The sequence below is a fragment of the Cynoglossus semilaevis genome, chromosome 20, assembly GCF_000523025.1.
Source record: "Cynoglossus semilaevis isolate Cse_v1.0 chromosome 20, Cse_v1.0, whole genome shotgun sequence".
NCBI classification, from domain to species: Eukaryota; Metazoa; Chordata; class Actinopteri; order Pleuronectiformes; family Cynoglossidae; genus Cynoglossus; species Cynoglossus semilaevis.
In genome coordinates this window covers 4,349,774-4,363,640 of record NC_024326.1, presented here as the reverse complement: position 1 = coordinate 4,363,640, position 13,867 = coordinate 4,349,774, and the positions used below count along the sequence as shown (strand labels likewise).

Below are 13,867 nucleotides of genomic sequence, written 5' to 3'. Positions count from 1 at the left end.
TGACTTGGGTTCACAGAAGCCAGCTACGGACACTCAGTTCACATGCAAACATATCTGAAATTTAGATACTGGTTACTTTTCTTGAAATGTTGTTTTAATTTGACTCCATCTTCTCCAGGGAGCTGATAGAGACCAACATGGAGTTCCTAGGTTTGATCATCATGCAGAACAAAATAAAGCAGGAGACGACGGGGGTTTTAACTGAACTCCGAGCAGCCAACATCCGCACTCTGATGGTCACAGGTAACGAAGCGTACTGTGAGACTAATTAGGGCAAACTCTAAGAAAAGCTGTGAGTGAGTTTTCTTATCTAATACTGTACGTAGCTGAAATCAACCTTTTCTGTTCTATATTTACCCACTAGGTGACAACATGCTGACGGCCATATCTGTTGCCAGGGGCTGTGGGATGGTCCAGGCCAATGAGAAGGTCATCATAGCGGATGCTTTGCCTCCTAAGGATTTCCAGCCTGCTAGTATCACGTGGTGTTACACAGTAAACCCTGCTCTGATCAACAAAGACAATCAGGTGAGAAAACAGCTCTGTAAAAAAAAAAACATTTTTGCATCACGTTGACTGAACTGACAGTCAACTCGACTCCTCCCGGCGGGGTCGACATGTGCCACACACAAATATATTTAAGAATGTGTATGTATTTATGTATGCATACATATTTATACATATATGTATATATCTATATACATGCATGTAAAATGTATATAGGTATACATATTTTATTTTATATAAATGCCACATACAGTATATGTATACATATATATTTATATTTATACTGTATATTTATGAATATGTATATATGTGTACAGAATAAATCAAATAAATCCTCACGATATTGTTCTTTTCTCCTGTAGTGCGTGGAGATAAATGTGGAGGAAGTCGTTTGTGACCAGGACCACACCGTGCAGGAGGACAGATATCACTTTGCTTTGAGTGGCAAAGCTTTTGATGTTATTACTGAACACTTCCCTCATCTAATCCAGAAGGTACGGACTCATAACTGGTCATACAAACATTCAATAGGTGATTGTACATCAGTTGTACCACTGTAGGCCGTGCATACCTCAGTTCTGCTTAATTGAAGAACTTTTGAATAATAATTTCCTTTTTTGTCCACATGGGGGTGCTGCAGCTTGCGCTGCGAGGCACCGTGTTTGCCAGAATGGCTCCGGATCAGAAGACTCAGCTGGTGGAAGTCCTGCAGGGCATCGAGTGGGTTTGTCTTTGTTTTTCTTGGTTCAGATTTATATAGAGCCTTTTCTTTTTTTCATCTGTTTCACTTAAATATTCACATATATGCAAATAATTATTAGCATCGTAATCATTTTGGTAACTGTCCCTCAACCTGTTCACCTTCCAGCTACACTGTCGGGATGTGTGGTGATGGTGCAAACGACTGTGGAGTATGTACAGATCACATTTCATGAAATTCCCAAAAAAATCAAAACTCTATGTTTTTGATGTAGATTTATGCCTCAGTGCCACATTTATCTAAATATTGTTAAAGGCATGTTTTAATAGTTTTTAAAATGTATTGTTGAGATAAATATATTTGCTCTTTATTGGTAACCATTTTAATCTAAATTTCAAAATAACTTGTTCTTGTGTAGAGTCATACTAACATTACTCTTATCTGCAGTCCTACATGGGTTTCGTATTAGGTATTTTTCAATTTTCTTTTCACTCAGGCCCTGAAGAGAGCTCACAGTGGGATTTCTTTGTCTGAACTGGAGGCTTCCGTAGCTTCACCCTTCACTTCCACCACATCAAACATCACCTGTGTCCCCAACCTCATCAGGTAACACTTTTGTTTTTAACCGTATTTGCCTTTTAAGCACTTAATGGTTCATTTGAATTTGCATTTTATGAAAATAAAAAACTTTTTTAGGAACAATATTACATTGAGATACATGTCATATTGCAATTTATTTTTTTTAATTGTACTCTCTAATTGTAAATTCTCCTTGACTCCACAGAGAGGGCCGGGCTGCCCTCATTACATCCTTCTGTGTCTTCAAGTTCATGGCTCTGTACAGCATCATCCAGTACCTCAGTGTCACGCTGCTCTACTCTGTAAGTACAACAGACTCACTCCACTTCTCACAGAAACACAAGAAACGGTGGCGTAAAAAAACCTTTTCATTCTTCTGTTATGTGTGAGTGTAATCACTGAATCATTGACTGATCTTCCAGATCCTCAGTAACTTAGGAGATTTCCAGTTCCTCTTCATTGACATTGCCATCATTCTCATCATTGCCTTCACGAGTGAGTATCACAGATATTTATAAAATAAAAAATCTTCACCGAATTCCAGGTTCAAACAAGTATTTAAGTATTGACGATGTGAGCCTTCAGCTGTAACTGATTTGCTTCTTCCTCTGTGTCTGTGTCCAGTGAGTCTGAACCCAGCGTGGAACGAGCTGGTGTGGCGCCGTCCTCCGTCCAGCCTCATATCTGGGCCACTGCTCTTCTCGGTTCTGACCCAGATCCTCACCTGCCTCTTTTTCCAAGTTCTGTCCTTCCTCCTGGTGAAACAGCAGAGCTGGTATGAGATATGGACTCCACAGTCAGAGTGAGTGGCTCTGTCAACCTTCATGGCCTTTTAATAGACCACTGGATAATACTGTAGTGTAGAACAGGGGCTCCTGTTCTGAGCCGAGGGCCCGCAAACAGCATAGGCTTCTACGAGGACGCCCTCTGTACACCCACAGGCAATTTCTGGTGTATTTGTAAAAACCTTCATTTTTTTATATTCCAAAAATAATGCCAAAAATGTAAAATGTTTACATTGTGAGGATCTTTTTTTTTTTTTTTTTTTTTTTTTTTCCTCCACCGAGGGCCCGCAAACAGCATAGGCTTCTACGAGGACGCCCTCTGTACACCCACAGGCAATTTCTGGTGTATTTGTAAAAACCTTCATTTTTTTATATTCCAAAAATAATGCCTAAAATGTTTACATTGTCAGGATCTTTTTTTTTTTTTCTATATTCCTGCAGCGCCTGCAACGTTACCCGCACCAGTTTCTCCAGCCACAACGTGACAACTCCTCACGACCACAAAAACATTAAGAACTACGAGAACACCACCCTCTTCTACGTCTCCTCCTTCCAGTATCTGGCTGTGGCCATCGTCTTCTCCAAGGGGAAGCCCTTCAGACAGCCAAGCTACAAGAACTGTGAGACATGTTCAGGTCCTTTCAGATTCTCAGAGTTTAGTTTGGAAAAATGTATTCTAAAGATGGGATAAGTATGCACAAAAATTGAAAGGAAAATATTTTGAATAGGGGCAGAAAGACAAATAGCAGCAGGTAGATGGTAGTACGTTTGTGACTAATCCAAATGATTTTAATTAATTAATACTATAATAATGTCATGAAAGTGATGCCAAAGTGTAATTCAATTTTATTTTTTTTTATTTTTTGTGAAGGGCCCTTCATGCTCTCCTGCATTGGCTTGTACAGCTTTCTGCTGCTCATCCTGCTTCACCCTTTCCCTGCAGTCGACAGGTTTCTGGAGGTAAAACAGTCCAGTTTTGTTAAGTTGAATCAGTATTTTTTTTTTTTTTTTTTTGACCGTGCCTGCGTTTGCTCCCAGATCGTGTGTGTTCCCCAAGACTGGCGCGTCACCCTTGTTGTCATTGTGGTGGTGAATGCAGCCGTGTCTTTCATCCTTGAGGTACTCTACTGTACTGCGTTATCCTTTGTGTGACTGATCTCTTTATGTTTTATTCAGGGGGGGAAAAAAGGGACAATGCATGATTTATTTTTATTTTTTTTAAATCAGTGACTGAATCAAAGCTTTTGCTGACGAACGTTAGCTATGAATCTCCCCTGGTTGTTTCTGTTTGATTTCATTTCTGTCTGTCTGCTCTGCTGCCATAAAACAAATCTTCAGTCCTTCCTCATTTTGATTAGTGATCTGAGTCTCAAGTTCCGACTGCAATCTTCCCTAGATGTTCATCCTTGACATCATCCTGTGGAGGCTAGTTTTCAGAGGCCATAAGGGGCAGAACAGAGCCCCAGAGTCCCATGCCTCTGCAACACCTCAGGTTGGAGAGCTTTAACTTTGTCTCCGTTGTGTCGGTGCGTTTCCTTCTTCTCCTCTCGTCCTGAGTCTACTGCTGTTTTCTATTTCACTCTGTTCCAACGTTTTCTCCTGGTGATTTATTCTCATGTCAAATTCTCAAGATAAATTGTCATCAACATCAACTTTTTAACTTTTGCTTTCTTGTCTATTTTGGCTAACTCCTAGATACTTTTGCAGTACTTTAAAAATAACCTTTAACTTTTTAAAGTATATATAAATATTACCTGAAGCAACCACTTAACTCTTCTTTGATTTTAGGTGTGTCCTGTTGCCAATTTTTAGTGCTAAAACGTTTTGTACCCTCACAGGTGGCCAACGACCGCTGGGCCTCATCCTGCCTGAAGTGGCTTTTTTGTCAGAAAAGCAAAAAACCAAGGATGTTATACATGCAGGTGGCCCTGGAACTGCAAGATGACCTGGACTGGCCGCCCCGACCTTCCTCTGTCACCTACGCCACTCAGCCTCAGTGGGATGTTTCAGCAAATCTCTGACAGACGCAAACAAAAAACAAAAACTGATCAACAAAAGTAAAGTACTGTACAGACTGAACGTGGAGCCTGACAGGTAAGAAACTGAGTTTGGAGATGAAACTGATCTCCATGAACACACACACACACGTGGTTGACAGACTGCCTGCACAGCAGAGTAAGACGTTTCAGGTGAACTTGACTTTGAGGTGACACAAGGCTGTGATCACACACACAACTGGTATTATTTTAATCTAGATATAAAATTAAATTATTATATTATATTTCAAAAGGTGTTTTGAAGTTGATGCCAGATGATCAAAACTCTTTTATTATTACATCTTAGTTAAATCATAGCTTAACTAACAGATGAATAAATAAATGCGATGTTAGCCTGTGGCATTGAGATGTAGTTAAAATTGGTGACAGTTCAAAAAAAAAAAAAAGATAAACGTTAGCTTACTTAAGCCCAAAATACATTCACAAGTGAGCCTAAAGATGAGCGACCTCCATGACGGGAGACACTGTGTGGATGCAGTACGGAGTATTGTGTGTACTGGGATCATATTCTCTGCTTTTGTATCACTGGAATCACGACTCTCAACAGAGAGTCAGGTGTTTATTTATTATCTGCTGCAGTGTCTGAGCCAAATGTGGTACCAAACCTCACATCTGCAAACGAGTCATAGAGACCTTCTTTCACTAACGATTCCTGCCAAATTAAAAAAAGCTGTGAAACACGAGGACCGGGTTCCACTGCTACATTTCCATTTTCATTTGTCCCCGCCGGAGTTAACAAGTCGCTTTGGATAAAAAGCATCCGTTAAATGAATAAATGTCAATGTAAACGTTCTTCCTGTGGAAGAGACCTTAGGAAAACAAGAAGACAATGATGTTTGTGTCCCACTGCCAGTCTGTAAATGTGGTTTTTTAGGATAGAAAAAACAAATGTGAAACGATAATCAACGTTTTTTTTTAGGATAGAAAAAACAACTGTGAAACGATAATCAACTGGAACCATTTTACATCACATTAGTTGATTCTTTTAATGTCCTTTTTTTTTTGTAAGTTAATTCTAGCTAAGACAGAGGTACGTGCTGTAGCTTTGATCTCGTGATGATGTAATGACGTAATATTTAGAAGCGTAATCTTTTGAACCGCCTGCTGCTGTGACCATCTCTAACTTGATTTCAATGAATGACTTTGTGTATAAAACTGTTTACAACTGTATTTTTGTTAACCAGACAATAATATTCTTCTGGGATTTTATTCTAAAAACAGACTATTTTCTCATTCTTCACAGCATCTTAGGATTGTTTTTCGAGTTTATACTGGAGAAATCCTGTAAACGTTGCCGATAAGTCGGCGTATTAAACCGCTCTCTTGCGCGTCGTGGGGGGGCTGCCCTCTATCGCACTTTTCCAACGTGAACTTACGGATCAATTATGGGCTTTCCCAGCCTCCTAGCTGCCTGGCATATGGGCGCTTTAAGGCCTCAGAGTGGAGGAGAAAGACCGGGTATCACTTTATGTGGAGATCAGGGACTGTTGGCAGTGAATGGGTGGATTTAAGGGAGGAGGTGGGGGTGAGATGGGGGGGGGGCTGTCTTGTACCAGAGAGAAAGGAATCTCCCACAGATCAGGGGATTAGGGAATATTCATGATGAGGAAGAGGAGGCATCATGAATTCATGTGTGTCTCCCTGACTTTGGAGGATCATCTTTTCTGTAAACACTGGTGTTTACAGAGCGGAGATGTTTCCCTTCCTGTCACTGTTTGTCATGTCGTTTTCTGGATAGTGTTGCCTCTTCACACAGCAATATGGGTTCTTGTGTGTGTGTGTGTGTGTGTGTGTGTAGCCTGTGCTGTTTTCCTCTCTGCATTGATGGAGCAACAGATGGAGGCTGGTGGAGAGACATAAAGACGCTAAAACACACAGCTTTTATTCCTCACAGCCAGATACTGGGTGGAAAAGATTTTCTCAAGCTTGCGCTGCCACATTTACCGACTAAACATTTTGGATTTTGTCCCTTTTCTCTTTCTTCCATATGTTGCTTTGTCTCGTGTGTTTACTTTCAAGATTTGGGGCCAGCGTTCGAGTCGCATTCCTTCACTTTCAGCACAACTGGAGCCGCGAGTGATTATTTTTGTAGCAATTAAAAGGGATCTGCATTTTTAAACATCTACATTAAAATGGAGAAAAAACTCCAGAAAGTGTTGGTCAGGGTTGGACAAAAGGGCCGTCCTGTCTGTCCTCTAAAGACAAAGATGGATGTGTTCAGTGATATTTAGAAGCGTAGGAATTTCTGTCGATGCTAAAAAGGCAGACATGAGCAAACTATGGTCCTTGGGCCAGATACGGCCCGCTGGGCTTTTGAATGCGGTCCGCCGCACACTGGTACTATGTATGGTAAAGACTGATGTTAATGTTTTTGATGACGATACTAGACCTCATTTTCCATGAATTACAAAACCGCATCTTTCTCCACTGTCGGAGGTGTCTTTTTGTTGGTAAATTCTTCTGTAACCCATCATTAAAAGGGCATACAAGTTTAGATGGTTTCTCATTCTGCCTCTTACTGGCTCCTAATTAAATAATTGTCTCCATCTTCTCCCAAGATTCCTCAGCAATTCCAAGGCCTCGGTCTTGATTAATTACCGGCGCACAAGGCTAACCTGATGCTCACTTACGTTTGGCCTCATTTTCATCCGTAACACAAAAGCAGCCACGTCTGGTAAAAGGTCTGTGACCCAGCAGACGGTCACAAAGCCATTCTTCTCCCCTCCTGTCCCCTGTCCGTGGGCTCCTCTCCTCGGCCCTTCTTGGCTTTCCTTGTCCCCCCGTCCATTATCAGTCGTCCCGGGCCTGAATGGGCTCTGTGGTTGGTCAATAAATTCAGTGATTCAGGGGGTGGACAGTTGCAGCCGTGTTAACGTTTGTTCACAGGCTTGTCGGAGGGACGGACCCCGCCCCGCGGCGCTTTGTCTCCCGTGGTCCCTCAACAGGTTAGAAGTCAATGGAGGGCCTTGTGCGGAGGTGGCAGGGGCAGGGATGGAGCCGCCTCTCACATGGCTTTCACATACGGGGAGGACCAGCTCGGATCACTGTGACGCTTGTTAGTTTGGGGCCACACAACATCACCGGGGTTGCCTCTCTCCGTCCCCTGAGGGCCAGGGGGCGATATTCAGCGTCTTAAACAAACTAATGGCCGACACCGCGGGGTTGGGGGGGGTTTGCTTCGGTGTAAGACGATCCACACTCACTGGTCTTCGGTGGCCAGAGTGAAAAGAAACACAAATGTATCGTCACATCTCAGTTAACAGTTTGGACTGACAATTAAATGAGGGCAGGCCTTTATTTGCAGAGATACTGAACCTGATCTTTAAATGCTGAGGAGGACAGGATTGATACATTTGTGGCCCCTAAAGTCGTACCTGCGACTAAAGACCCCAGCTGATCGGAGCCATGGGAAAAAAAAGGGCTAGAAACACACAAACAGAAGACATCTGAAGGGGGACAGAAAGCTGCAGACTCACAGCCGTATCTGAAGCCTGACTGTCATGAAACGATGAGAGTTGCCATGGCCACCTAGGAGCCACCCAGCAAGCATTTGAGCCGGGGAGGTTTCAGGGGCCAGGGGCCTGGATCTGGGCTGCCTCTGCACATGCACTAACCAGGGATTATGTGCATAAGTGATGAGCACTAAGCCGGCAGGTGAAGGAGGGAGGCCCTGGGACAAGGAGTGCGCCGTCCCGCAGGACGCGAAGCTGATCTGCAGCGTGAAGGAGACTCAGCCAGAGGTCCTTGAGTGCTGAAAGGGCATCCCCTGGGCTGCTTTCACAACCCTAAGTGGCCAAAACGCTGGTCTTGTGAGTCATCTTGAGTGGTGAGAATGGGCCATCTTCACTTTCATAAATCCCAGAGCAAACACTCTCATGGATATGGGCCTAATCTTGGCTGAGGACGAGGACAGGCGTGAGGCGGCGTCACTCGTCGTGGTGGTGTTTGCAGACGTCTTTACCCAACGCTAACCTGGTTATGATAGCATACATATATTTACTGACAGGGACCTCGTTGTTCAGCACGGGTCATCAGGTTGTTTTTCAGCGGGGGAATTAGTGCTGGCCATATCCGTGGCTTCACCATGAATGCGTTTGAACTCGGACGCCGCGAAAGAACCGGCGTTCTCTGGGACTAAAAAAAGAGTAAATACGCGGTTAACAAACCTTCCCCCAACACCTTTTCAAGATGTTGCGATCCCTGAGCATATTAACATGTAAATACACGTAGGAGACTTTGACAATGCACTCGAATGCATATAATCTACATGCTAACTAGTGCTTTAAAGGCTTGAATGTGGTTTAGGGGCACTTTCAAGTCTTGGCTTTTAAAAATTAAAAAGTGAGGCCTCTCTTAGAAGCTCTAAAAGTGTGTTTCGGTTTGATGAGGGATAAGGCGACGACTAGCTTCTTCTCCCTTTTCAAAGGACGGGACCCAGGGTTCAATAAGACTACAGTCTCATTGCCTTTGCGTCCACGTTAAAGATCTAAATGCGAAGGAACCCACCAGGGTAGGTGACAGATGGCGGGTTGTTTTTGCTGAAATACCAGTTGCTATGGTCCCATTTCTCCTCCTCAACTTTGCTCATCACCGCTCGGCATCTCCTCTGAGGCCGGTGTAGTGACTTGGAATAAGCTGACTTGAAACCAGTGGTTGTTGACAAACAGGGGTCTAGATGAGACTCCTAATCTCCCGCTGCTTTATTCTCTCTTTATTGCCGTATAAACAGGGCTGAATACAGTGGAGAAAGAAAAAAAACCTCTGTTTTCAGACTTCTCTTATCTCACATAGGGTTTAATCTAACGCCCTCCACCCTTTCTACATCTCTGCCTTTGCTAAATTCGACCATATTTTTTGATTCGGCGCATCACCATGACGACCACTTATTTCCCATCCTTGAGCCCACCCTCCCTCCAGCTCCTCTTCTCTATTGATTCCCCCCGCCTCCGCCCTTCTCCTTCTTTTTTTTTTTTTTGTCCAAATAAAACAAAGCAGGGAGTGAATGTGCTCTGAGGTAGGTAAATGTATTCAGTGACATCAGCCAGGACCAGGCTTTTCTACCAGATTCCTGTACCACTTGTTTCCAGCCTTGTCTGGGGGCCGGATACTCTGTTGGCTCCATTGTCCCACGTGTATTCCACACAGGCCTGCAATTAATGGAAGCCTTGTCTAAGGCCTCTGGAGCAGAAACTTCTGTTGGGGAGGGGGACAAAAGGGGAGCAGAGCTCAGGGCTGGAAGTTGCTATGGGAGGGGCCCCCACCTTCCAGCTTTAGGAGGAAATTCAAAGGCAGGAGGAGGGCCCGGGTGCGAGCGGTGCACCGGCGGAGATGTTTAAGTGATCCGCTCTGTCTGTGGCCAACCCTCCTGGTCCTAAGATGTTTTCATACCAACAGTTGAAAGGCAACCTCAGCAGCGTGTGATGACGGGGATGATCATTTCACTGCCGCGACAGCAGTGTACGACCGGGTGGAGGGGAGACTCCGAGCCCAGGTGAAGGCGGAGGGAAGTGTGGCGTTTGCAAAGCAGCAGTGATTGGTCTGAAAATGAACGTTTTTTAGAAAAATTGTTTTTTTTATTTGCATATTTTGTATATATAATAACCTTCTGTAGTTCAGAAGGTTTTTTTTTAAGACCCCGCAACCCAGTGTCTCCCAAACTTTTTTTTCTGGGGACTCATATTTTAAAAGTCACAAACCTTCGCGACCCAAGTCAATAGACATTATTCGTAAACTCCTGGGAAACATGATGCGAGACAACTCCCCAAAAACTCGACCCACCTGAGGGTTGCGACCCAGTCTTTGGGAAGGAAACCATGCCGTACCCAAAGCTCCATGCTTTGGGTTCATTTTTTTTTTTTAAGTTTTAGTGACTAAAAATGACAAATTCAAAACTGTTAGTCATCTACTTAGAAGCTCTGGAAAATATTGACTGAATTACAATGAACCAAAAGTGAGACCTGATCTGTTGATGGGTGCTCATTTTATACCAGTGACCTTCAACTGGTGGTTCCTGGGCTGAATCTGGCCCGCTAACTGTCCGATCCAAGGTGTCTGTCCAGAAAAGTTTTCTAACAATACCGTCCAGCTCCTCCAGCCAGAGCGTCCCCTCAACATGTGTTTATCACTACCTATCAGGACTCGGATGTGTTTTTCTGCCTGTTCCCACACTGATACAGATCAGGCCTGTGCCATAAAAACTCCTCATGTCCTCATCCCCGTCCACACAATAAAGGTTTGTTAGTGGCAGAGCAGCAGCCAGCGGGCTCCACCAAAACACAGCTGATGTAATTTATTGTCGCACGGCCTCTTCTTTCAGAAGCCTTCTCATCAGGGACGTCACGTCTTCTTTTTTCTTTCTCTTTTTTTTTTTTTTTGTTTTTCAAAGAGCAGCTTGTTAAAAGAAGAGAAGAAGAGCGGCGATCAAGTGAACATTTTATGTGATCCCAGGAGAACTGTTTCAAAACGCTTTGTTTTAATCCGTCGCCGTAAACATGCATTTTGTGTTCATCCTTTTGACAAATAAGACTTTTATTTTGTCAAAAACAAACTTTATTAATTGAAGTCTTAAAATCAAGAGTTGATTCGAAAAGTTCCTGTCTTTCACTATTGAAGTTCTGACTGAGGTCCAGATGCCCGTGGTAAATAAAGTTGCAACTTCTGACCTTCTTCTGGGGTCATTTCACCTCTGAGGATTTAGGAGCTTTAGAGAAGAGAGTTTGAAGTCCATCAGAGAGGATCCAGGAGTCAGACGGTAAAACCTGGACCAGACCAGGACTGTCCTTAGATCAGTCCTTACAATGAAATATGGCCGAAGACTATTAAAAACAAACGTTTTTTATATGATTATTTATAGATGTTTTTATTCTTTGTGTGACAGTAAATTTACTCAACTTGTCCATTAGTTATTTTGCAAGCAAAACAACGTTAACACATTTGAGTGAATCTACTCTAGATAATTGTGGCGTCAGTGCCTGGTCAACGATAACAGACAGCCGGGGTCAGAGGTCACCGCAGTGACAGGAGGTATGAGTGTGTCGGAGATTTTCTTCTTCACTGGACATCAGACCTGGAATGTGTCAGAGGATGAGGTCTTTACTGACACACACTGCAGCACCCACTGACCCCTGACAGGGTGTGTGTGTGTGTGAGAGTGTGTTGGGCAATTAGGATGGCAGCTCTGCCGACGTGTGGGAACAGGCTGCAGAGCTGAGTCTGTTTCACGTTTCTTCTCAGTGTAGCTCAGTGCAGTAATGTACAAAAATCGAGTCTAATCTTTTTAGTTTTTAATTTATTTATTTATTAGTTACAGTTAATTCACTTTATCAAAGGGTAACAGCCAAAAAATTTAAAAAAAAAATATAAATAATGCAGTGACTATTTTATAAATTATTTAAACATCGTTCTGATTATTTACTCATAATGTATTGTATATATTACATTTTTAATTAATATATTATATTAATAATATATATTATAGTATATATTATTAACATTTTAATTTAACATGAATGTATTAAAACACGTCTATATGTATATTATATTATAATAAAACTGTGGTAAGAAATGATGCAATAAATTAACCCAGGAATAAATGAGCGTTATAACGGTCGTTTGTACATTTAAGATAACAAGATAGCAACAAAATAGCATAATAATATGGGAAAAATATACTTCAGTTTATAAAATAAAATTAAAGCATTATTTTTCTCGACGACGGAGGTGAAGCCACGAAGAAGAAAAACATGTATTTATTTCAATCCATCAGAAACGTTAGAAAGTTCCCCTTCTCCTCCTCATCATCCCGCAGAGTCTGACTCGCAGCCAATGACATCACGTCCACACACGAGCCCACCGCCTCCCGTGCGCACTGTCCTCTCGCCAATTGGTCCAACAGTGGAATCCTGGGAACGCGCGCACGAGCCGCTCGCGTGGAGCTCCAACTTTATAAATAAGAGTGGGAGAAGCTGCAGCAGAAGAGAGAGAAGAAGAGAGAGAGAGAGCAGGTACCAGTCAGCAGACCTGGGAGGATACTTCACTGGACTCTCGGGGTGTTTGGTGCTCAGCGTCAGTCTTCTTCGTCACTGTCCTCCGTCACACACCACAGGATGCCTGCAGGGAATTTGGACCGAACATCTCCGTCCGCTGTGGCTGCCGTTCCTGCCAGTATGAGCTCCAGGCCGGAGAAGCCCCGCGGCTTGATGGAGAACAGAAAGGTACGTTTATTCTCCGGAAGACTTGAATACACTTTAGCGGGTATTTTTATTGAAATACGTGTAGGTTTGTACCACAAATCTTAGTTTACTGTAGCACTGATTTTTGCAAAGAAAAAAAAAGTGTATTTATTATTATTTCTCTAAATAAAATGTGTTTAATTGCACATGTAGAGTTAAGCTATGAGCTTGGTAAAAAAAAAAAAGTTTGTGTCTGTTATTAGTCCAGATGTAAAAGTAATAGTAACAGTTATAATAAATAATAATTATAATAATTAAATAAAAAAAGTTAAAAAATAATAAATAGTAATTATTATTAGCAATAACAATTACAGTAAGAACCGTCCTGAAATGTTGCATGATGGACAATATTTTGACTGGGTTTTTTTTGTTTTTTTTTTCCCCTCAAGTCTTCCAAACCAATCATGGAAAAACGCAGACGTGCTCGGATCAATGAGAGTCTGGGTCAGCTGAAGACCCTCATCCTGGACGCCCTCAAGAAAGACGTGAGAACACCCACGAGTTTCACGTTGACTTTTTCCCCCACTTTGTGCGTCCAGAACTAAACCTTGTCTTTGTCTCCCTCCCTGCAGAGTTCCAGACACTCCAAACTGGAGAAGGCAGATATACTGGAGATGACCGTGAAGCACCTGAGGAACCTGCAGCGCCACCAGCTGACTGGTAACTAACATTTCCTGCCGTTCATTTCTTCATCGAGTTCCAGCGTAGTTGTTGTTACAGTACATGTAGGAAACGTTTGCACTTTAAGTTATTGTTTTTAATCGCATTATATTTACAATTTATGCGAAACGACCCATAAAAAAACTCTTGCGACCCACCCGAGGGTTGCAACCCAGTCTTTGCGTTAAGTGAGTTTAAAAGAGAATAAAACAATAAATTGAATAAGTGCAGAAATGCTCATCATTTTCATTCCCCCCCCACAGCTGCTGCGACCACAGACCCATTAGTTCTGGGTAAATACCGAGCCGGGTTCAGCGAGTGCGTCGGCGCGGGCACGCGCTTCCTGTC

General features: G+C 42.8%; 2 protein-coding genes across 6 annotated transcripts in view; both read left to right on the top strand.

The window, feature by feature from the left end:
* Window positions 1-5,055, top strand: part of LOC103396118 (probable cation-transporting ATPase 13A3) — a 12,162-nt gene extending 7,107 nt beyond the window's left edge. For 2 of the 5 annotated variants that reach the window (XM_025052626.1, XM_008334083.3), the window contains 14 exons: window positions 119-243; window positions 365-528; window positions 870-1,001; window positions 1,148-1,227; window positions 1,376-1,418; window positions 1,704-1,813; window positions 1,992-2,088; window positions 2,209-2,281; window positions 2,411-2,588; window positions 3,013-3,191; window positions 3,443-3,531; window positions 3,610-3,690; window positions 3,968-4,063; window positions 4,410-5,055. In XM_025052626.1, coding sequence (XP_024908394.1) covers window positions 119-243; window positions 365-528; window positions 870-1,001; window positions 1,148-1,227; window positions 1,376-1,418; window positions 1,704-1,813; window positions 1,992-2,088; window positions 2,209-2,281; window positions 2,411-2,588; window positions 3,013-3,191; window positions 3,443-3,531; window positions 3,610-3,690; window positions 3,968-4,063; window positions 4,410-4,592 — 1,630 coding nt within the window. In that variant the 3' untranslated portion in view covers window positions 4,593-5,055. Of the gene's footprint in view, window positions 1-118; window positions 244-364; window positions 529-869; window positions 1,002-1,147; window positions 1,228-1,375; window positions 1,419-1,703; window positions 1,814-1,991; window positions 2,089-2,208; window positions 2,282-2,410; window positions 2,589-3,012; window positions 3,192-3,442; window positions 3,532-3,609; window positions 3,691-3,929; window positions 4,064-4,409 lie in introns of those variants that run through there. The other 3 variants (XR_003048717.1, XM_008334084.3, XM_008334085.3) reach the window with 3 other exon arrangements.
* Window positions 5,056-12,044: 6,989 nt separating this feature from the next.
* LOC103396119 (transcription factor HES-1-like) overlaps window positions 12,045-13,867 on the top strand; it is a 4,585-nt gene continuing 2,762 nt past the window's right edge. The window contains exons 1-3 of the mRNA XM_017042301.2: window positions 12,045-12,841; window positions 13,249-13,344; window positions 13,432-13,519. Of these exons, the coding sequence (XP_016897790.1) occupies window positions 12,734-12,841; window positions 13,249-13,344; window positions 13,432-13,519 (292 nt within the window). The 5' untranslated portion in view covers window positions 12,045-12,733. The remainder of the gene's footprint in view (window positions 12,842-13,248; window positions 13,345-13,431; window positions 13,520-13,867) is intronic.